This window comes from Alligator mississippiensis, chromosome 2 (assembly GCF_030867095.1).
Source record: "Alligator mississippiensis isolate rAllMis1 chromosome 2, rAllMis1, whole genome shotgun sequence".
In the NCBI taxonomy this organism is placed as follows: domain Eukaryota; kingdom Metazoa; phylum Chordata; order Crocodylia; family Alligatoridae; genus Alligator; species Alligator mississippiensis.
This window is the reverse complement of record NC_081825.1, coordinates 20,216,562-20,240,196: the sequence shown is the minus strand read 5'-3', so window position 1 is coordinate 20,240,196 and position 23,635 is coordinate 20,216,562. Positions and strand designations below refer to the sequence as shown.

General features: G+C 48.2%; 1 protein-coding gene across 3 annotated transcripts in view; it reads right to left on the bottom strand.

Annotated features, from left to right (window-relative positions):
* The window catches only part of CFAP99 (cilia and flagella associated protein 99), a 104,136-nt gene that overhangs the window by 4,296 nt on the left and 76,205 nt on the right, over window positions 1–23,635 (bottom strand). For 2 of the 3 annotated variants that reach the window (XM_014607709.3, XM_059721514.1), the window contains one exon: window positions 2,454–2,628. The exons of the other annotated variant lie outside the window; for it this stretch is intronic. In XM_014607709.3, the coding sequence (XP_014463195.2) occupies window positions 2,454–2,628 (175 nt within the window). The remainder of the gene's footprint in view (window positions 1–2,453; window positions 2,629–23,635) is intronic. 3 annotated transcript variants of the gene reach the window in all.

The window sequence follows — 23,635 nt, the reverse complement described above, 5'->3', positions numbered from 1 at the left end:
TGACCTCTTTCTGAAACCCTCATAGGAAGGAGATTCCATAACTTTTCCTGGTAGTTTCAGCATCCTGTTTTGATCATCAGGAAATTTTTCTAGAGCAGTGGTTCCCAACCAGTTGATTTCAATCGACTGGTCTCCACGATTGGGAGCGGCAGGACGCACGTGGATGGGCTGAGCCATGTTCCCTGCCGCCCGGGCTGGGCTGGATGAGTGGGGTCAGAGCCCAGGAAGCTTGTCCAGGAGGCGGGGGAAGGGCAGGGGGGTTGGAGCAGGTGGAGGGGGGGCATGGTAGATCTTGGGGGTGCCAAAAAGTGATCTTCACCATCAAAATTTTACAGACCACTGTTTTAGGGACTCGATCTAAATCTGGTTTTCTATAGTTTAAACTCCATAGCTTTTGTCTTGCCAAAGAAGAACATTGTTTTTCCATCTCTTCTATGGCAATCTTTCAAATATTTGAAAACCTGCTATCATGCTCCCCCCTTTAATATGCTTTTCTTGTAACTAAACACACTCAGTGTAATGAGTCAGTATTCCTGCTGATGTGAAGAACTGTCCTTCTTGCAGCCACTCATTGCCTGGTGTACTGGCAGGAACCTGATGCCGCCCCAAATGGCCTTCAAACCAGCAGAGCACACCTTGATGAGTTGTCTGCACAAGTCTCCTGGTGAGCATGTAGACTATCTTGACTCTGGTATGTTGCTTGATACTTGTGTCTGCTCAACTATGACTCTCAGTTCCTAACCCTGGTGTCACCTGTGGCTTCCTAGTTCTGGCTCCCTCTTCCTGACCACATCTTTGGTAACTTGACTCTGGCTTGACCAGTGGCTCTAGACTATGGCTGTGAATCTCTCCTGACCCTTGGTTCTGGACTTAAATTCCTAAGTCCAGGCCTAACCACTAGGCATGACTGTCCATGACCTTGACATCACACCTAGTTCCTTTAGCCTTTCCTTGTATAGCTTACCTTCCAATCATTGTCATACTCATTGTTCTCCTATGATATATCTCCAATTTCTTTACATCCTTCTAACAAAGTAGTGCCCAAAATTGGGCAGAACACTTTTTAATAGAGGCCTAACCAGCACTGAGCAGAACTGTAGTATCTCCTCCTGTGTCTTGCAGATGCTGCTTCTGTGAATCCAACCCAAAACTGCATTTGTCTTTCTTGTGACAACATCACATTGCTGGTTCAGTTGTTATCTATTGCAACCCCAAGACACTTCCTGGTAGGGCTCCTGCTAAGTTGTTTATCCTCCGTTCTGGATTTGGGCATTTGTTTTTTTCTGCTCTGTGCAGCACCTTACATTCATCTTTGGATTTCACATTATTTATTGCTCCTTTTTTCAGATGCTTTTGAATGTTAATTCTGACCCTCTAGTATATTGTCAGTGCCTCCCACTTTTGTGTCACCTACAAGCTTGGTGATTTTACTCTCTGCCCCATGCAACTCAACGAGACTAAATGCTATGCAAATCAGGTCTGATTTGGCTTCTCTCAGATGACAGGGTTAATAGGACATTTTCTAGTTCAGCCATGAGTTTTGTAGAAGACCATTTTGGACATATGTGAAGCAGCATTCCTCCAGGTATAATGGACTAGAATTTGACTCCTTCTCTCAAAGGCATTCTTAGACAGGGTAACATAATGAAATAGCATTTGCCCAATACAGAATAGCATCCATACTCAGGAAAGGCATGGGAGTCTGCTGTAATGAACTAGGTCATAGGTGGTCTTGCCTAGTGGTTAGGGAAGGTAGGAGCCAGGCATGTAGTCTAAAACATGGACTGATTTAGGAGCCAAGTTACCAGATCCAAGGAAAAATCCACAAACTGAAGTCTAAGAACAGAACCAAGCAGGGTGAGGAACCAGGAAAGTCAGAGAGGTTTATCAAAGCTGACCTTAACCAGAACTACTGGCTGCCTGGAGTCTGTTACCACAGCTGGAACTAAATGGAGAAGTGGCTCTCCCAGCAGCCAGTCAGGAAGCTCAGGCTGTGGCCAGCTGGAATCATTAGCTGGGTTGGGGTTGCCAGCCAAACCCCCAGGCAGATGTGGGCCATTAGGCAATCAGCCCAGGCTGGGCTGGTTTAGGGCCCCCAACAGCTGCAAGTACTTTCTTGAATTAAGATTTAAATAATTTCTTTGCTGATTGGGGGGTGGACTTAAGCACCTACAATAAAACATATGATTAACTACTCTGCTCTTTGTGGCCTTGAAGTGGATTGTAAAGCTGTAAACACATCCTCAGAAAGGTTTACCATTATTACACTATTTAAAATGGAAAATACAGGTTTCCCCAAGGCAAGGAATTGAGTCCTACCAAGGGTCCATACAAAGTAGCTCTACAGTTATTTCAACAGATTGGCTGATTTAACCCTAATCTAACACTTTGCTAATGTAGTTTCAAAACAGTACGCCCATCATGACTGCTTATTGTAATAATTATTTGCTTACTTTTTGTGGCTCCCAGGGCCTCACTGCACTAGTTTTTGGGGGCGTAACCTTTAAGAGTTCAGCCTGCTTTTTACGCTCCATAGTTTTTTCTGTAATCTTTTTCTGCAGATTTAAAACACGCTCACTTTTCACAGGTCCTTCACTGAACCGTGACTTAATTTTCTTTTCTTCTTGCCTGCAAAGTCAAAAATAAAAGGTAAAAGGGAGACAAAGCCATATGGAAAATATTGATACAATAAATCCAATCCTGATTATTTGGAATAAAAATATCTTAGTTTGTAAACCATTCATTAGCTTTTGTACCGCTTGGGACCAGCTAAATTCAAATTAGGTCTAAATGATAAATGGAAATGAATAGTTTAAGTCACATCTGCAGTTTGGAAAAAAATCTCTTCTTGCTAGATAGCAGGATTAGTATATCTAGGGCACTGCAAGCCAGGCCTGGTATTGTTTAGGCAAAATGGGGCTAGCTCCTGTCTCAATATTGTAGCCATTATCTAGACAGTGTGATCAGTTTTTCATTAAATTTCACCCCAATGGGTTTCTTTGTAGCTAAAGTATATTCCTTTTTATGTACTCTCAGTAGACCAAATTCAGAGTGGTCACTAGTGGTGAATAGTGTGAAGTGGGGAGTGGGTTTAGGTGAGTATAATCTGATAGAAAAGTGCAGCAATAATATTAACAAACAAGTGCAACGAAAACTAAGGTAACTTATACTTTGCTGCTAGTCTTCTACCCTTTTGGAGAGCAAATTTTACCAGTTTATGCTTGCTGGCATCTAACAACCTCAATTGACTAATGGCCCTTGTCACATAGGTTATACCAACTTACATTTACACTTATACTAGCTTACTGATACGCAACTTGCACTTTTATTTATATTGTCTCTGAATTGTAGCAAGTATTATTAACCCATATTTTTAAGCACTGCAATCATTTTATAAAAAAAAACCTATGCCTCTCAAGCCATGTTCAGACATAAAGTGATTGGATGCAGCTCTGCTGAAGCCAAAGGTACTGATTACAGCAAGTCTGATATGGCTTCTCTCAGCTGACAGGGCTAATAGGACACTTTCTAATTCAGTCCTGAGTTTTGTAGAAGGCCATTTTGGATTTATGTGATACAGCATTTCTCCATAATTGGTTTTACTGAAATTTTAACAAGATTCTTATTGATTTCTCTAGGTAGTGTGTTGCTTGGGGCATTGCTGGGCTGATATGAATTGTCTCTATTACTAAGACAGTGGCAGGCTAAATTTCCAAGGGCCACTCCTTGGAATTGTTTATGATGACAGAAACCTCCCTCCCCTGGGTCTAAGTCCTCAATCTTTTTAGCATAACCCAGACTCCTCTGAGGGTAAGCATCAATGTCAAATAAAGAACCAAGGTATTTTGGTGATATCTTTTATTGAACCAACTGTATAGCTGGGAGAGACATTAGATAAGCTTTTAGCTAAAAAATTTTGGGCATAAAGTGCTCTTCTTCAGGTGTGCCTAAATACTTGCCTAACATGTCTCCCAACTATACAGGCTGCCCAATAAAAAATGTCACCAAAATAACCTTGCTCCTCACATATTTCTGGGACCATCCTGACTACAACAACACTTCAGCCTCACTAAAACAACGGGCCTCCTTCTCAGGGCTGTTTTTGCTCCAAGTACTGAAGTCACAGAGTCACTCAGAAGATCTGTTAGGGTCTGGGGCACTCCTGTTTCCTGGAGAGGATATTTCTGGTCCATTCTGGCCCTTGCAGATCTTGAGTCTTTCTGAGGGCAGGAAACTCTTGTATAGCTGAGCCCCTTCACAGAAAGCATTACTGGAATCCTGGACTTCAGTCTCAGCAAACCCAAAAGCCAAATTAAGAGGTAGGTTTGATGTATACAATTTCTGAAATCAGATCTTAACTCCTAAGTAAACATAATTGTTTAGACTTTCAGTGCAGACAGAAGTGCAGCTCCCAGTTGTAACTCAGATGGATTTTTGGAAAGCGTTCTGAGTTACAACGTTACCCCAGACCAAACACAAGTTCACTGTCGGTTCCAGGGGAGAGGGGAACCTAGTTGCCCCCAGCTAGGATGGCCAGGGCTCTCGGCCAGTGCTTGCTGTTTTCTGAATGGGAGGGGGGAAAGGCAGTGGAGGGAGCTCATTCTTGGGGCTCCCCAGCTGGTGCTGAAGGGTGGGGTGGGTGAACTGGAGCTCCCCCACCTTGGGGTGGGGGTTGCAATACACCCGCCCACCCTCCAGGGGGTGCTGAAAACCCCCCAGACTGAACTCCCTCTGCTTCCTTTCCCCCCTCCCATTCTGAAACCAGTGACAGGCTGGGAGCTCAGCAGACACAAGTTACAAAAGATACTACATTTTGTAACATTTTTATCTGATATCTTATGCAATGAGGGGCTCAGATTTTCACCCAATCCACAATTTTTTAAGCTGTTTGCAGCTGTGCACTTGTGTTTGGTCACAGCTATAAACTGCTTTCTGTGGCCAGATCAGGTGAAAATTGTCACTTCTGTCTGCACCTTTGGTTTCCAAATTCTTAATTGCCTTCCTTTCCCTAACCTGTTAAATTCCTTACTTCATACAATGCTACATTGTTTAGGATAATGCTTCCCTTTCCCAGCCCTAAAAAGCTTTTAACATGTTACAATGAGTAATAATAATATTATTCTGTGGATCTAAAAATTATGCCCTAACATGTAACCTGAGAACCTACCTGTCTTACGTTTGTTTGCATAGTAATGAGACATTGTATTATTTAGAGATGTCAAGTGAGAACATGCTAATGAGTTTTTCCTGTAAACATGTGATGATCAAACTTAGTGAACAACAAAATCTTTTATTACATGCAAAGGAGACACAGATATTGAAGGGAGGTGAATGGGGACCAAAAAATAATGTCAAAGTTCTGGTGTTTTGAGACAAGTGGTATAGACCTTCTGGGGCTTGGAGGAGAAAACTCATGTGCTGTTGGTTTGCCCACTCAGCAATTCTCCAGATGAGCTGAGCTGACACCAGTCTGGAATGGGACCCCAGAAAAATTCTCTGATTAATTCAAAGGAAGAAGCTATGGTAACTCCATCCAGTTTATGAAACTATATAAAAAGGCTATATTCTGTTTTTAGGCCTGTGGCTGTTTGATTTGGACGCAGGGCAGCTAGCTCTCCCTTCCTTAAGGATGTATGCACTTTTGTTGGCTTATTTCATACTATAAACTTCATTGCATCATCAGCTCAAGGAACTGAAGGCTTTAAGGTGTTTTGCTTTTGCACTGGTTTCTAAAATACTAAGCATTCAGTCTGAGATGTTCTTCACACCCCTTTTTGGTCCCAAACACAAGTCTTGTGTCATCTTGTGGATAGGGGGTAGGGGAAATGACCTATCAGTTTGGAAAGTGTTTTTCTAACACTGTTTTTTATAAAGGTTTTCTCAACTCTGTGGGGCTCATCACGTATTGGAAACAGCCTGAGAAAGTCCAGTTTTGTTTTGATTTGATGGCCTTGCAGAAAACTACTTTTAAGTACCAGTATTTATACAGGATACAGGTGGGATTCTTGATTGGAAGTTAAAAGATGAATGCTAGCTTGTGGAGGAATAGATATAATCCGCACTAAGGCAGGCAGGAAAGGGATTAACTAGGGGTTCACTAAAGCAGAAATACAAAGAGAAGGCACAGGAAACCTTTCTTCTCTAGGCTTCTGTCACAACCAAAGTTGTGATTTTTGTTTGTGTGTGCGCTTCGGCACCGCTAAATTATTTCCCGCTATTTGTCGCTTTCTTTGCACGGTAGAGTTCTCTGCTGCGAGAGAGAACTCTGGTGCAACGGGGGATTTCCCGCCAAATTACAGCTTCTTTGCAGGGTGCATTTCTTTTGCATCATAGTGATACACGCTGCAAAGGAGTTCCCGCCATTTGTATTCGGATTCGCGCCATATTATTGGCCAATTCCTAATATAGGCACACGTGGCGGCTAGCGATTGGCTTGCTAGCCGTACAAAAGGCTTGGGTAGTTTCCGCCCAAGCCAGAGGAAGGAGGACGAGAGAGATTCTGTGTGAAGATCTACAAGTGCTGCGGACCCTCGCGGACCCAATGCGCCTCCCCTAAGCAGGCAAGAGAGGCGATAGAACCGAACCTACGGAGCTTTCGCTTCTAGCCTCTCCCCGTCGCCGAGCGCAATCCTAGACGTATCCCTTTCCTGTAACTTCGGACCCGCGGAGCCTAAGTAACTCCGGGGAAACTTTTTGAACCCAACCGAACCGGACCCGCTGAGCCTGAACAACTCCGTGGGAGCAATCGATTTGTCGCGTTCCTCTAGCGAGGATCTAAGCGGGAGCTGTGCCTGGAAACCTGTCCAGCATACACCAGTACCATCTTTGGGTGTAAGTAAAAAATCTTTTCAATCAACCATTACGCCTCCATAACTAATTCTAACTCGTGCGTGCCGAACCGCTCCGCAGTTCTCTCCAGCCCCGCATGCCCGGGCTGCCGGCCACAGCCCGCGTGCAACGAAGATGGGCCCAGCTCGCCCCCGGCTCGCACATGGCGACAAGAATGGGATTGGAATCGCCGCCGTACATGGCGACAAAGATGGGATCGAGGCCCGGCCCGCACAGCTTCTAACTGCAACTCATTCTGATATCACTGGCCGTGTCCACACCTTGTGCCACCGCTAGTTGTCCCGGGGGAACGCCTGTGCCATGTGCCAGAGGGTGGGATAGGGGGGCTGGGCCAGCACTGGGCTGGCCCCAGCAGCCTTACCTGAGGTCCTGGGGCTGCAGCAGCAGTGATCCTGCTACTCAGTGCCTGGCTAGCAGCCAGTGTGTGGCTCCAGGAGGCTAGGCTCTGGTTTTGAGCAGCGCGTGCTGCTCCTGTGTGCACCAGTCCACTTTCTTTTTGTGCAGGATTTTTTGAACTCACCTGCAGTCTCACCTCCATCCTTGGCAAAGTCTTTGAGTCAGTCTCACCTCCATTCTTGGCAAAGTCTTTGAAAAAATTATCAAGGCTCACATATGCGAGAGCCCGGCAGGAAAAATTATGCTGAGGGGAAATCAGCACGGGTTCGTGGCAGGCAGATCGTGCCTGACCAATCTAGTCTCTTTTTATGACCAGGTTATGAAACGCCTGGACACAGGAGGAGGGGTGGATGTCGTATACTTAGACTTCAGGAAGGCCTTCGATACGGTATCCCACCCCATACTGGTGAACAAGTTAAGAGGCTGTGACTTGGATGACTACACAGTCCGGTGGGTGGCGAATTGGCTGGAGGGTCGCACCCAGAGAGTCGTGGTGGATGGGTCGGCTTCGACCTGGAAGGGTGTGGGCAGTGGGGTCCCGCAGGGCTCGGTCCTTGGATCGATACGCTTCAATGTCTTCATCAGCGACTTGGACGAGGGAGTGAAGCGTACTCTGTCCAAGTTTGCAGATGACACAAAGCTATGGGGAGAAGTGGACATGCCAGAGGGCAGGGAACAGCTGCAAGCAGACCTGGACAGGTTGGACAAGTGGGCAGAAAACAACAGAATGCAGTTCAACAAGGAGAAATGCAAAGTGCTGCACCTAGGGAGGAAAAATGTCCAGCTCACCTACAGCCTAGGAAATGACCTGCTGGGTGGCACAGAGGTGGAAAGGGATCTTGGAGTCCTAGTGGACTCCAAGATGAACATGAGCCGGTAGTGTGACGAAGCCATCAGAAAAGCCAATGGCACTTTATTGTGCATCAGCAGATGCATGACGAATAGGTCCAAGGAGGTGATACTTCCCCTCTATAGGGCGCTGGTCAGACCGCAGTTGGAGTACTGCGTGCAATTCTGGGCGCCGCAATTCAAGAGGGATGCGGATAACCTGGAGAGGGTCCAGAGAAGGGCCACTCGTATGGTTAAGGGCCTGCAGACCAAGCCCTACAAGGAGAGACTAGAGAAACTGGACCTTTTCAGCCTCCGCAAGAGAAGGTTGAGAGGCGACCTCGTGGCTGCCTATAAGTTCATCACGGGGGCACAGAAGGGAATTGGTGAGTATTTATTCACCAAGGCGCCCCCGGGGGTTACAAGAAATAATGGCCACAAGCTAGCAGAGAGCAGATTTAGACTGGACATTAGGAAGAACTTCTTCACAGTTTGAGTGGCCAAGGTCTGGAACGGGCTCCCAAGGGAGGTGGTGCTCTCCCCTACCCTGAGGGTCTTCAAGAGGAGGTTAGATAACCATCTAGCTGGGGTCATCTAGACCCAGCACTGTTTCCTGCCTATGCAGGGGGTCGGACTCGATGATTTATTGAGGTCCCTTCCAGCCCTAACATCTATGAATCTATGAACCCTGACTACCTAGGGGTCAAACCCCCTCCCGCCCTGTGCTGTTCTCTTGCAGCATGGAGAACAACTGAATGTGCGTTACGTGCATGGCCATGCTTGTGGCCACTGTGTACATTCATCAGAGTGCAGAATTTGTTCCAGTGTTGCTACATATGGAGCACATACTTTTGTTCAGTTATGACTAACAGAGACACATCTGTATAGAGCTGGGATGGGTAAAATACAGCCCGAGGGCCAGATCCAGCCTGCCAACAGTTTCAATCTGGCCCATGGGTGGACAGCTGTTAACTCATTGGATCTGGTCTGCAGGTGGCTGGCAGCTCCACTCAACAGCATCAGCCCTTGACATGGTGGCAGAGATGACCCAAGCAGGGTGCAGGGCCCGGGGCAAATCAGCCTGAGTGGGGCCCTGCCCCTGGACATGAGGAAGCTGGTGGCAGATATGGTGGCGGGGTGCCGAGTGGCTGGACATGAAGCTGGCGACAACATGGAGCCGCTGTGCCATTCTGCCCAACTCCACGGTTCCCCCAAAGTGCAGAGCCTGGTCACCCTGATTCATAGCCCCCCAGGGACGGCCCTGTGTGGAGGCATCAACCAACAAACTAGTAGGCAGGGCTTCTGCCACAGTGGCTAGGCATCATCAGCTGTGAACACCGCTGGCAAGTTTAGGAGTTCAGATGCAGAACCTGCCAGTGGTGTCCAGAGCTGATGCCGCCACCCTCTCAGCACGGTGGAAGCTCCCAGCTGGAGTCCCAACCTGGAGCCTGCCGGCCATGTCAGCTGTGGACCCAGACAGGAGCTTCTGTTGTGCCAGGTGGGCATCAGTATCAGCTCTGGACACGGCTAGCAGGTTCCGCATCAAGGCTCTGGGACCTGCTGGCTGCACCCACAGCTGACACCACTGCATGCCTGGAGCAGCAGAAGTTCCTGCCTTGGTCCACAGTGGAGCATCAGGGCTTCTGGCAAACTACAGCTCCAGCCAGGTTCTGGAAGGAGGACAAGGGGGAAGGAGGAGAGATGGAAGAGAGAGAGAGAGAGATGGATGTGGCCCTCAACAGGTCCCCAAAACACATTAAGTGGCCCTCTAGCTGAAATAATTGCTACCCCTGGTATAGAGTGAAAATGGCCTTGGGATACCATATTCAACTATTTTCAGATGAAATGGGCTTCATTTTAAAAATAAAAGGGTTGGTTTTCTATTTACCAGTGCTACAAACTCACCATGGAAACTGAAAATCAAGCTGGCTTCCTTCTTATAGTTTCATAGATGTTAGGGTCGGAACGGACCTATTAGATCATCAAGTCTGACCCCCCGCCCTGGGCAAGAATGAGTGCTGAGGTCAGATGACCCCAGCCAGGTGTCTGTCCAATCTCCTTCTACACATCTCCAAAGAAGAGGACAGCACCACCTCCCTCAGAAGCTTATTCCATATTTTGGCAACCCTCACTGTAAAGACATTTTTCCTGATGTCCAATCTGATTTTGCTGTCTTCCAGTTTGTGGCTATTATTTCTAGTTACCCCAACAGCACTCTGGTAAACATTGTATCCCCTATTTCTTGCTGCCCCCCACAATGAGTTTGTAGGCAGCCACAAGATCACCTCTCAGCCTCCTCTTGTGGAGGCTGAAGAGGTTCAGGTCTCCCAGTCGGTCCATATTGGGTTTTTTCTGTAGGCCTTTAACCAGACGAGTGGCCCTCCTCTGAACCCTCTCCAGGCCATCCACATCCCTCCTGAAGTGCAGTGCCCAAAACTGGACGCAGTACTCCAGCTGTGGCCTGACCAATGCCGCATAGAGGGTAAGTATCACCTGCCTGGACCTGTTTGTGATGCACCTACTTATGCAGGAAAGGGTGCAGTTAGCTTTACTTATTACCTCATCATCACACTGGTGATGCATCACTTAAATCAGGGGTGCTCAACCTCTGGCCCATGGGCCAGATCTGGCCTGTGGTATCATGTCATCCAGTCCCTAAGGCTCCACATAGTTCTGGAAACTTGGAATTGAGGGAGAAATGCTACTGCTCCCCTACTGTCAAATCCCAGCCCACAGGAAACCCTGGGCCTTGCACACTGGATCCAGCACCAGATCTTAGCATGCAGGACAGAGTGGGGGTGATGTTAGCCCCAGGGCCCAATCCCAGTGTGGGGCCAGGACATGGTGGTGCTGGGCCCCCAGTGGTGCTGGGCCTGGTTACCTAAGGTAGTAGCTAACAAGAAACCACTCAGGAATAAAGCTGTCCTAGGGAGGTGAGAAGGGAAGAGAGCCTAGGGAGGGTTCTGCAGCCCCTGTTGGGTTCATTATTAAACTACAAATGATGAAGATGAAAGAACTGGGCCTGGAAACAAAAAAAAAAATCTTCCAATCTTTAGGCTCGCTAGTTCTGCTCTGTGGCTTCTACTTTATTTAAATTGTTAATTTAATTGAACCAAATGGACTCATGTTTTCAACGGGTGTCCAATTTTGCATCTAAAAAGCAAACACGTAATTGCATATATTCTATTTACAAACACAACTGGTTAATTTTACAGAGCTGCAATTGTGAAAATTCTTGTTTTAAAACCCAGGCAATAATCACTGGATCTATTCTTTAATATTTGGGCATCTTTTCCTATTTAAGGTCATAAATGGCACTTTGGCATATCTAGACACCAAAGAAGCAATTTGACTTCTTTAGTGTATAATTAAATGCATACATTTGAAATGTACTTTTTGTATTTTTTAAGCAAATGCTAATATAACACAAAATATACAAGGAAACGTTCATAGTTGGGACTGTTGTAGATTACAAGAAGAATAGACTGTCTTCTTGGATTTGCTAGTCAATTCTCTCAAAGATCTGGTGTAGGTCAAGACTCTGCACTTCACAGACCTTGACTTTTTCTGCCCTTTACCAAATTATTTCTCTTACTTATTTTGGCTGGGAAATTAATGTATGAACTGTTAGCACCTGTGATTTTAATCTGAAGCCAGGGGGCCAATGCTTTTGACATTTAAGTATGCCATATTATTGTGCTGACTGACACTATATAATGTGACATAAAAGATCAAATACTGTTTCCCTGTTAAATTATTAATTAAATACATCCTGAGTCTTCACTGCAAAAAGTTACTGTTATTCATAACAGCATTTTCTCAGTCTGAAATAAGCATTTTGGAACTGTATAATCAAAGTTCATTGTTGACAGATTTCCTTCTTCTGTTTCAATCTGCAGGATTGATGCTGGATGGCAGGAAGTCAAAAGCTAGATTCTCTGTACTACAAATGCACACACTGAAAAGAAATGTTGACAAACATCACCACGGTACTGTGAAAGATCAAAATATCCTCCCTTATGTGGTTACTTATCCAGCTTTTTGAATTATTCTTAGTGTGGTCTTTAACAGAAACAGCTCATTAGATATCCAGAAAGAAGACATTGCTGCAAAGAAAGTTTCCTGGTGGACCAACAAGGTCATAACAATGGCTATGTAATATCCTTTTACACTGCTATGTCATCTGTACAATCTGAGACATGGCAAAATTGGACAAGGCAAGGTGGTTGCATCATCTAATATTTGTGGGAACCTTTTCCTCCTTTGAGATTATAGAAACATCTCTGAGGAAACCTTGTGACATTACCTCCAGCAGGAAATCGTTTGCAAAATAAAAAGGAACAAAAACAACTACAACTCCTTTGTTTCCAGACTTTGCTCTGAAGTAGCTGGAGGTGAAAGAGGATTGTGGATATTTGTATGATAATAAGTACATTAAGCAGTTGTCTTGCTTTGCTTTAGAAATCTCACTTACAGCACTGCCTAAACAAGCCTATTTGTTACACAGTGGCTCGGGGGCCGACTAAACAAGAAGTCTGTTAAGCTGGCACCAGCTAAAATACCTAGGCTGCAGCTTAATTAGTAGTTACCTTCAGACCATTTTACAGCACTCTGGCAGTATAGACATGTACATTTGGTGGAAATTATGACCTGAGGGTATCCTCACTGCATGCTTCCCTGGTGCATGCAGTCTCATGACAGGGATCCTGGTTTCCTCTGTTTAAAAATCACAAATTCTTGGATTAAAATCCCATGAATTCTTTGATTTAAACCCCCCAAAATCTGCATTCTTCTGTGATTAAAATGAAACAGTTTCATAGTTGGTAGGGCTGGAAGGGACCTGAGTAGTTCATCAAGTCCGACCCCCTGCCCCGGGCAGGAAAGAGTACTGGGATCAAACGACCCCGGCGAGGCGATTATCCAGCCTCCTTCTGAAGACCCCCAGAGTAGGAGACAGCACCAATTCCCTTGGAAGTTGGTTCTAGATCCTAGCTGCCCTGACTGTGAAGTAGTGCCTCCTGATATCTAGCCTGAATCTACTCTCTGTCAATTTATGGCTATTATTCCTTGTTACTCCCAGTAGTGCTTGGGGGAACAGGGACTCTCCCATTGCCTTGGCCAGTTTATAGACGGACACAAGATCCCCTCTCAGCCTTCTCTTGTGGAGGCTGAACAAGTTCAGGTCTCGTATCCTCCCCTCATAGGGCCTGCCCTGCTGTCCCCGATCATGCGAGTGGCCCTCCTCTGGCCCCTCTCCATGTTGTCCACATCCCTCCTGAAGTGCGGCACCCAGAACTGGATGCAGTACTCCAACTGTGGCCTGACCAGTGCCGCATAGTGGGGGAGGATCACCTCCTTGGCCCTGCTCGTGATGCATCTGTGGATGCATGACAAGGTGCGGTTGGCCTTCCTGATCGCGTCCCCACATTGGCGGCCCATGTTCATCTTGGCATCAATAATGACTCCAAGATCCTTTTCTGCCTTTGCACTGATCAGAAGGGAGTTCCCCAGCCTGTAGGTATGCTGCTGGTTCTTCCTCCCCAGGTGCAGTACCTTGCACTTGTCAGTATTGAATCCCATCCTATTCTCATCCACCCACCCCTGTAATCTGTCCAGATTCAATTGCAGCCTGTCCCTCCCTCCTAGCGTGCCCACCTCTCCCCACATCTTAGTGTCATCCATGAATTTGAACAGGGTGCTTTTTACACCCCCGTCCAAGTCGCTGATGAAGATGTTGAACAGTGCGGGCCCGAGGACTGAGCCCTGGGGGACCCCACTGCCCACATCCCTCCAGGTTGAAAATGACCCGCCCACCATCACTCTCTGGGTGCGGCCCTTCAGCCAATTGGTGACCCATTCGACTGTGTAGACATCAACACCACAATCTCCTAATTTTTTAACTAGAATGGGGTGAGAGACAGTGTTGAAGGCCTTCCTAAAGTCCAGAAAGACTACTCTACCACGACACCTGCATCCAAGGATTTTGTGACCTGGTTGTGGAAGGCCACCAGGTTGGTCTGACAGGACCTGCCTGTAATGAACCCATGTCGGTTGTCCCTAAGCATACACTCCCCTGCTTGCCCCTCGCAGATGTGCACCTGGATAATTTTCTCCAAGAGCTTCCCCAGGACCAAGGTAACACTAACAGGCCTATAAATTTCCTGGGTCCTCCTTCCTCCCTTTTTTGAAAATGGGGACCACATTGGCCCTTTTCCAGTCCCCTGGCACCTCGCCAGAGCACCATGAGTGCTCATAAAGCCGTGCCAGGGGTCCCGCAATGACCTCTGCTAATTCCGTCAGCACCCTGAGGTGGAGATTGTCAGAACCTGCTGATTTGAACATGTCCAGTCCCTCCAGAACTTCCCCGACTAGATCCTCTCTGACCCTGGGCCTGGTTGTGCCTCCCCTGGGACCAACCGGGATCCCGGTGGGGGGGAGGGATGACCTGGTTCCTGCTCAACAAAATGGAGGCAAAAAAATTGTTAAATAGGTTAACTTTGTTGTCCAGTGAAACCACCAGATTTCCTAGTGTGTCCTGCAGAGGCCTCATGTTACCCGGAACCTTCTTTTTACCCAGTATGTATTTAAAAAAGGATTTCTAGTTATCCTTGATCCGGGTCGCTAGCCCCAGTTCCATCTCCGCCTTGGCTTTCCTAATAGTCCCCCTACAATCCCGAGCAATGGAGGTACAGATCTCCTTGGTGATGGCCCCTCCCTTCCATTGCGTGTACGCCTCCTTCTTAGCTTTGAGACGTTCCTGGATGCTTTTGGTGAGCCATGGGGGCTTTTGAGGACTCTTGCCCCCTTTGATCCGTGCTGGGATTGCCACCCTTTGGGCTTGGAGGATCTTCTCCTTCAGGAACGACCACTCTTCTTGGACTCCCAACTTCCCACCCCTCCGGGACCTCAGTGCCTCCCCGACTAGTCTCCTTAGCTCAATGAAACCCGCCCTCCTGAAGTCCAGGGCTGCTGTCTTGCTGCAGGCCTTTGTCACCCTGCGCTGGATGGTGAATTCCAGCAGGCGATGATCGCTGTCACCCAAGTGGTCGAGCACCTGCAGTCCCCTCACCAGGTCATCGCTTGTGGCCAGGACCGGGTCTAACAAGGCATTTCCCCTGGTGGGACTGTGCACCTCCTGGGTTAGATGGAGGTCCTGTAACACAGCTAGGAACCTATGCAATATATATGCCACTATATATATAGGTATCAGTTGAACAAAATGTTTTATTGATACATTTGCAATTTTAAAGCAATTTGGAAGCCTACCAGTGCCTCAATCACTATAATAAAATAAATTCTAAATACCTGTACATTTTGGTGTTTGATTTTGGGTTTTCTGTCATGGAAAATCAGAGGTCCCCCTGCTCCTTCTACTCACCAGGACACAGGTCCAGCTGTAGCTGTCCCTCCACAACCCCTCTCCTTTGTGGTGCTGAGCAGCCCTGATATGCCAGTGCCCTGCCCATGGCATTGCCTCTTGCTCCCAAACCACAGCGCCCAGCTCTGCTGGTGTCCTTCACACACGAGCCACAGCCCCCTGACCCTGCCAGTGCTCCTCACTCGGGACCCACAGTCTCCAGTCCTGCCAGTGCCCCTCAATCCTGACCCACAGCTCCCAGGCCCTGCTAGTGGTCCTCACTCCCTACCCGCAGCCCCGTTCTCCCCAGCTCTGCCAGAGAGGGCTTCCAGCTGCTAGGGCTACAGGGCCAGGGATTTGGGTTCACACCCCCTGCTCCAGCAGCGCCCAAGCCCTGATTGCCGCTTGTAGGAGGTGGCGGCTGCCACAGTCTGAGAGGAGCACAGCCCAGCTCCCTGTCCCCCATGGGCAGCACTGCTGGAGCACAGCCCATGGTGGGGTGGTGGATGCAGGCTTCCTGCTGCAAGCCTGGGGCTCGCCATCTTGCTGCCATCCTTCCAGGGCCGCCTCAGTCCAGTGGGTGGGTCCCAGCGTGGCAGGGCAGGGTGGGGTGGGGAGGCTTGGTGCCACCATCAGGAGCCCTGCACCGCCATGGTGAGGCACTCCCTTCCCACACAGCAGTAGCAGGGGGCACAACTCCATGCTGCCATCCCTACTGCTGGGACTCCTGGCGGTGGCACTGAGCCTCCCTGCCCTGCCCTGCTCTGCCATGCCGGGTCCTGCCTGCTAGGCCGCGGAAGCCCCCAAGGGGAGGGCAGCAGGGAGGGGAGCCCCGAGCCCACAGCTACCAGCCTGCATCTGCCCCTGCCCCGTGCACAAATCTGGGTGTCACTTGCCCCTCATGCCTCTCCCCAAGGCTGTGTGCAGTGGCAGGGAACCAGCCCCCGCACTGCCCTCCGGACAGGCCGTTCACAGCTCTGTCCTGCTCCCCAGCCAGGGCTCGTGGCCACACATTCCCGTCCCAGCTCCCAAGCTCCAAGCCCCATGCACCACCCCAGCTGGGCAGTGACCCCAGTCCTGCCCAATTCCCTCCCTCCTTTCCTCACTATGGGGGCCTCAATTCCCTCCCACCCCCCACCCCAGGCTTACATGTGAGGAGCTGTGGGAGCTGGTCTCCACACTGCATGGCTGCCACATGCATGTGTGTGCAAGTACATGCACATGGTGACCCCAGCCTGATCGCCCTCCTCCCACTCCCCCCAGCCCCTTGCAGGCTGGCAGTCTACCATCCTGTAAGGGGAAACCTGCCTGCTCCTACTTTTTTCTCCTTAAAATGAGAAAATCTGCTTTTTACCACGGTGAACAGAAAACCTGGATCCCTGTGCATGAGGCTCTATATGAACACTGCTCCCAAGTCCTAGGGTAAAATACATGAACTAGGGGCCTGCACTACAGTTAAACAAGGCATATAGAGGCCCTTGGGAAGCAGAGTCTATCTCAGCCCCCAAGCTGTTACACAAGTAGGTGGGCAGGTTCACAAAGAGCTCAAGAACAGAGGAGAGAAAAGGTAGCATCATGAGGTTTATGCCTTCCTGCCCTAAGTTCAAGAATGGAATAAATAAGAACCATGCCTCAAGTGTACAAACAGGTAGATAGCCCATCAGGACTTATCTGGTTTTCTGGGATGCAGTGGTGAGAACAGGCAAACATTCAGAAGGCTTTTTGTATGCTTAGTTGCCTGGTAAGAACTGGATTGTTTGTCCAATTCGCATATCAGTACTGATTTCTAAACTGCAAAACTTTAGCAGTTAAAGGGGCATCTGATGAATACACAGAGTTAATTCCTCCAGTGTTTTGCAAGTATTCAAAAAGTTGGTTTTGTAATGGATACCATGGTTTGCAGCCTGCTAAAGCTAAAGCTCGATGACCTGGTAATTTCTCAAATTTCAATTCCCATTTCGTTTAATATGATTCATAATATGCTTGCTTGATCTGCTGCTTTTGTGCTGGTGCTTGCATTTGAAAACAATATTAAAAGTAACCTGCTTGGTTGGGGACCCAATTAAACACTAAGTGACACTAACTAAAGATGCAATTGTTCAGCAAAGCTTAGCCATCATACTTTAGCTGATTAGTACTAGCTTTTAATATAATGTAATTTGAGACTATGTATGCCAGGTACATGTAATTTTGTGTTGTGCACAGCAGTCTCTCAAGAATTCCAGCTATGTGACTCATTCTTCAATCCCCATAATTATTAATTAATTCTCTAGACGTAATCCCCACCCTGTGTTGTGTTTCAGTACAACCTGAGCAATGAATTGCTTACATTGACTAGAAAGATAATGCAGGATTTAGTCTCTGTAGAGTAGGATTAACACACAAAGCTAATGGTTTGTTTAGATCAAACAAAGCCGCAGGAAATTACCCATCATCTGCGAATGGGCTAGCAGAGTGGTGCTCAATTTTTAGAGGGGCGGCAGGGTGCCTAAACCTGGCTGTACTACAGGCCACCACTTCCCAGGGAAGGGAAAGGAGGGATCAAGCAGGGGCAGAGGGAGATGGCTGCTAACGTCAGAGGGAGAGGAGGGAGAGATGAGGAAGGGAGAGACAACAGCTAAATAAGACCAGCTCCAGCTTCTGGGTTGAGCACCACAGGACTAACATGTAGGCTTACTGTGGTACTAGAAATAACATTACAGGCTTGAACACTAACTGATAATGCTGCTAAATACATGCACCAGAATATTCAAGGCATGCTTTGCAGACACTTCCCTGTTGTAAATGTTTTCAGATTGTGATTGTTGGGGACGATGGCTGGAAAAGTCCTGTACTGTTTAGTTTTCTAAATGCCTATTGAAACCTTAAATCTTCTTAGCTACAGAGCGAGGCAGTCTCCATCAAAGTAAAGGACGTTTTTTTACTATCCTTACGTACTGGAACAAAACTACTGCTTGCAAACAAGTGCTGAGGTTCATTTGGAGTCTACAATCTTTGGCATGGCTGTCTCTTGTCTTCTAAATATATTTTAAGCACAGCAGGGTAGAAAACTAGCTGAAGTTATCTTTTATTTCAAGCATAGCATTGCCCACAGTATCAGTGCTATTTTAAATCTAAACCAGGCCCAAATTCCATTTTAAAGACAGCTTCACTCAAGACACAGCAAAACTTATCCAGCACAGTAAATAGTTCTTGAATAGACTGTAAAGACCTCTGCTCTTGACAGTATAGTATAGTGGTGCTCAACCTTTCCAGCACGTGCACCAGATAAATGGAGTGCAGCTGGTCCGCTGGTGGGATTCAGAGCACAGGGCCAGGTCTGTGGGCCAGACCTGGTGCATGGACGAACCCTGTGTGCCGGATCCAGGACCAGGCTCTGGGTTTGGGGCTGTGCACTGGGTCTGCCCACAGACTGGCTGTGCATGCCAGGTCTAGGGTCATGAACTGACCCTGTGTGGTGCGTTTGGGGCTATGCTGAAGGTCCAACTGCACACCGTGTCTGGGGTTGTGTGCTCAGTCTGATTCTGTGTGCCATGTCCAGGGTTGTGCCCTGGGTCCTGGGCCATGTGCCAGGTCCAGGGTCTTATGCTGGGTCTGACCCTGCACACCAGATCCAGCTATGGACAGGTCCCATGTATCCAGCTATGGACAGGTCCCATATACCAGGTCTGGGGCTGTAAATTGATCCTGCACACTGGGTCGGGGGCCAGGCACTGGATACAACCCTGTGTGCTGAGTCTGGCCACAGGTGGACCTCCTCCCAGAGCTGTAGCAATTAACACTGCCACTGCTCCCCTTTTGCCAAATTTCTAGACTTGTGGTGAGCCCTGTGGGCCAGACAACTCCGCTCCATAGGCCGGATCTGGCCCATGGACCATACTTTGAGCACCACTGGTGCAGCTGATCTCACCAGCGAGTGTGGAGCTATATGGAAAGCATGGGGTTTGCTCACATGCTCCCTCACTAATCACTGTGTACCGCTGAGAGTTCTCAAGGAGCAGTAGCTCCAACTCTATTCCAGTTCCTTTATTCCCCATCAAAATCCCCTCTCCAGGCACTAGATGAGTGTCAATAGACTTGAACTATATTTACTGAGAGAGTAGCTTTTCTTTCTCCTTTGAGTATCGATACCATAGATCGACACTCTGGAGATTAACTAGGAGTAACAAACCCAATTAGAGCTGGGATTGTATAGAACTAGTTCAATGAACATTGCAAGGCTGCTCTCTGGAACTTAGCATCAGAACTGGAAGCTAAATCAATACTATGAATTGAACTCCACAAAACAGCACAAAACTGCCTTATGTACCTCAGCTGGGCCTGACTGAAAAAGTCTTTAAGACCCTCAGCCATTGACACAGAAAAGTCTGCATGCAAAACAAATACAATCAATAACAAATACATGCAAAAGGCAAAGCCAAAAGTCAATCAATGGTGAAAGCAGTGGCAATTAGGTATGGGCCAGGATGTACCATATATTCTCACATACCATGTGCCCCCAGATAAGATATGCACCTTGTTTTTGGAAGGCAGAATGTAGAAAAAAAAGGTGTTTCCAGAGTCATTGTGGACTGTGTGACATGGAGTAAATCTTTCTCAAAACACAGAGGACATGTCCAGATGAGTGCACATGTGCCTGTTGCAGTGCCTCAAAGCAGTTTGAGATGCCACAAGAGGCATGCTAGGAACAAAACAATGTCCCTGCGCTGCATATTTGCAGTGTGGTCTCTAAATTTGATACTGGGAAATCCTGGTATAAAAAAACCCAAAAAACACACCAGTGCCTGTGGGGGCTCCTGGTCCCAGGAACACCTTGCAGGATGTGATGGACTATGGGGAGAGGTAGAGGCAGAAGCAGGGTGAGAGAGAGAGAGAGATGGGGGTCAGGGGTGGGGGAGTGCTTTGGGTAGGAGAAGCTGCCACAGCCGGGCTTAAAGCCCCCCTGCCCCACTACAGCAGCCTGTGCAGGGGGAGGCCGGCCTGGAAGGGACGGGGTTTGCCCAGCTCAGTCCCTGAGCCTCAGTCGAGGGCTTCCCAGGAACAGCATGGGGATCACTGGGGTATGGGCACAGGGAGCAGAACAGCAAGGGCTGGCACTGCTCAGAGTCACAAAACAGTGGGTGGAACAGCTTCAGCTGGACTCATGTCCTGGTGCTGGGATGGAGCTGCAGCCGGGAGGGAGCTAGTGGGGGCAGGCAGGGGCTGCAGGTCAGGAGTGAGGGGCACTGGTGGCGCTGTGGGTTGAGAATGAGGGGCAAGGGCAGGAGCAGGGCACTGGCATATTAGTGCTGCTCAGCGCCCCACATCCTAGTGAGCGAAGGGGATAGGGGTAGCTTTGATTTTTCTATGATAAAAACATCAAAAGCAAATGCCAAAGTGTATAGTTATTTCGAATGTGTTTTATGATGATAATTGCTTTACACTTGTAAATATATCCATACAACATTGCTGAACTGATCTCTCTCTATATAATATCGTTTTATTTTAATCGTGGAAGAACATGGATTTTTGGTATTTTAATGGGAGAATCGGGGGGGGGGGCGGGGGGGGCGGGGCGTTTATCAGAGAATTTGCAATTTTTAAACAAGAAAAAGGTGAGGTGCTGGTGAGGCAAGTGGCGAGACCCAGGCAGAGAAGCCTGCCCAGGGACCTAGCTGGAGGACAGATGAAGTGGCTGACTTCTTGGATATTTGGGGCCAGGAGGACATACTTAGACAGCTTGAAGTGGGCCACTGCAAGGAGCACATCTTCTGGGTGATAGCTGCCCAGATGGCAGAGCGGGGTGCCAGAAGACATGACAGCAGTGCTGCCCAAAGGCCAACTGTGCAGCCAAGGCCCACTGGCAGCTGGCCCAGAGCACGGTTCCCTCTAGGGTGCACGTGTGCATGGCTGCGCACAATAAAAAATGTTGCCGCACACAAACCTTTTAAGGCTGCGCACCCGCCCAGAAAGGAATTGGGCATGGAGTGCGGCTGAGGTACCAGGGCCAGCGTGGGACACTTAGTGAAGGTAAGCTCCTCACTCCAGGGCAGGCAGCAGCTGCTCCCTGAGACAGGACAGGGGCTGAGGCTGGGGGCTGGTGTGGGCTCCACCAGCTTCAGGGAACTGCTCCACAGGCTCCACCAGCTCCAGAGACCTGCTCCACTCCCCTGCATTGCCTCGGGGAGCGAGGAAGCACATGGCATCAGGGCTGGGAAGTAGAGCAGTTCCCCGGAGCCGGTGGAGCCTGCGCCAGCCCCCAGCCTCAGCCCCCAGCCAGGATGACACCTGGGATCACACTCGTGGACTGACCCCAAGTGTCGAAGGTTGGGTACAGCCATCCTCAATGAATACATCATCTACTAATGGCAGTGCTAAAATAAAGATGCTAAAAACCTGCAAGTATTATTTCTATTATTTTCTGTTATGGCAGAGAGGACCCTCTCACACACCCCTCCCCACCCAGACATTTTTCTCGCACTCTTAAAAAGCTGCAAGTCCAGATGGATTTTGTGCTGAAGTTAAACACTAATACAGTCCTTACTTAGCCCCCAGTGCTAAGTTAGTGGCTCAACTGGTGACGTTATACAATAACATGAGAAGCACTATGCAACTTAAAGGAAAGAAAGATTAATGTTAAATGTGCAACTGGAGATGAATTTGGAGATTATTTAAAATATATATAAATTTAACTAACCAGAAAAGCTCTTCTTTTCTGCACCATGTTTCAATGTCAAACAATACAATTATGCTCTCCTTGGGGACACTTACCAGCGGACTGCGCCGAAAGGGGGAGGTGGGACTGAAGCAGCGCACTCATGGACCGAAGCGGCATGCTTAGAGGGAACATTGGCCCAGAGGTGCAAGTGGCTCTGTTTCAGTGCCTGTACCACAGCCCAGGTGGCCGTATAGTCCCCGTCTGGGTCTGAAAGGTGTGCAGCCATGGGGCTGCAAGTCCAAGGGGCAGATGCTGTTGCAGGTGGCAGCAGGTCACAGCCAGGCAGCAGTCACCACTGCCAGACTGCTACAGTGGGTAGAGGGTGTAGAGACCATGCTAGGTTAGGGCTGCTTCAGCTGGCACAGGGGGCTAGTATCCACAGGTACCAACTGGCCAGGCCTCAGAAGCTCCTGAGGGCAAGCAGCCCTGAGCTGCTCACCAGAGCAGCTTTTTATACCGCTGGGGGCACCACAGGTGCTGGCCCCAGCCTCTAGCTCCCCCTGGCTGAAGATCTGGGAGGAGCTCGGCAGGGTCAGTTTGCCCCAAGTGGCACAACTTGCCCCACACCAAAGTGCATGTTCAGGCACATGTGTTGAGGCACAAATCTCTGGCACAGATCTGTGCAGCTGCTATTTGAGCTGCTGCAAGCGCATGTGCCTGCATATGTGGATGCACCCAGAGTGTCCAGGAAGTGTGGCATCTCAGAAGGCAACCTGGATGAGGATTTCCTAGTGTGGCAGGACAGCTAGGCCCCAGACCCTTGCAAGGGTAGTAGCAAGACTGGTACTTCTTTACTGTAAATAGTTCTTTATAAAAGTTCCCGTAAATAATAGAATCTTGTTTCCATGCTGCAAGCCTCATCAACATACTACAGACTTCATGCAGCAGCTCACTTGTCCTGAGCTTGTCCACCTGCTATTTCAAGCATAAGCTACAGTGCTCCAACAACAGCTACTGCAAGTTTCGTAGCAGCTGTGGGAAGGTTAACATGGGACTCTGCCCCTTCTGCTTTCTGGGCCAGAGAGAAGTGGGAGCCACTATGACAGCCATTAGAGTACAACATCTTCATACTTTTATTCCAGTGAAGAAAAACCAGCTTCTCTTCCTAAGACATGCTCCCCAGTTTTGGAGGGCTGATTTTAGGGAGAAAGATGTGTGGCATGTGAGTAAATATGGTAATAACAAACCAAGATAGGTAGGAGTGATATATTCTCTTACTTTTTTTCTTCTGCTGCCTTTATTTGTAAATTGTTTTAGTTTAGCTTTTAATCTCTTTGGGGACCTTCTCCCTGCATTTATGAATCACCCAGAGCAGCTATGCAGATTATACAAAATATGATCATTTTAAGACAGCTTCTAAGCGGAAATATTTCTCCCTGATTTATCCCCATGCAATAAATAATCTAGGAGAATTATGAAAAGATGTAATTCCCTAAGATGTTATTAACTTTTAAGCTATAGATCTAGCCTTGCCTTGTAGTGAATTAGATTTCAGGAAGAAAACTCTG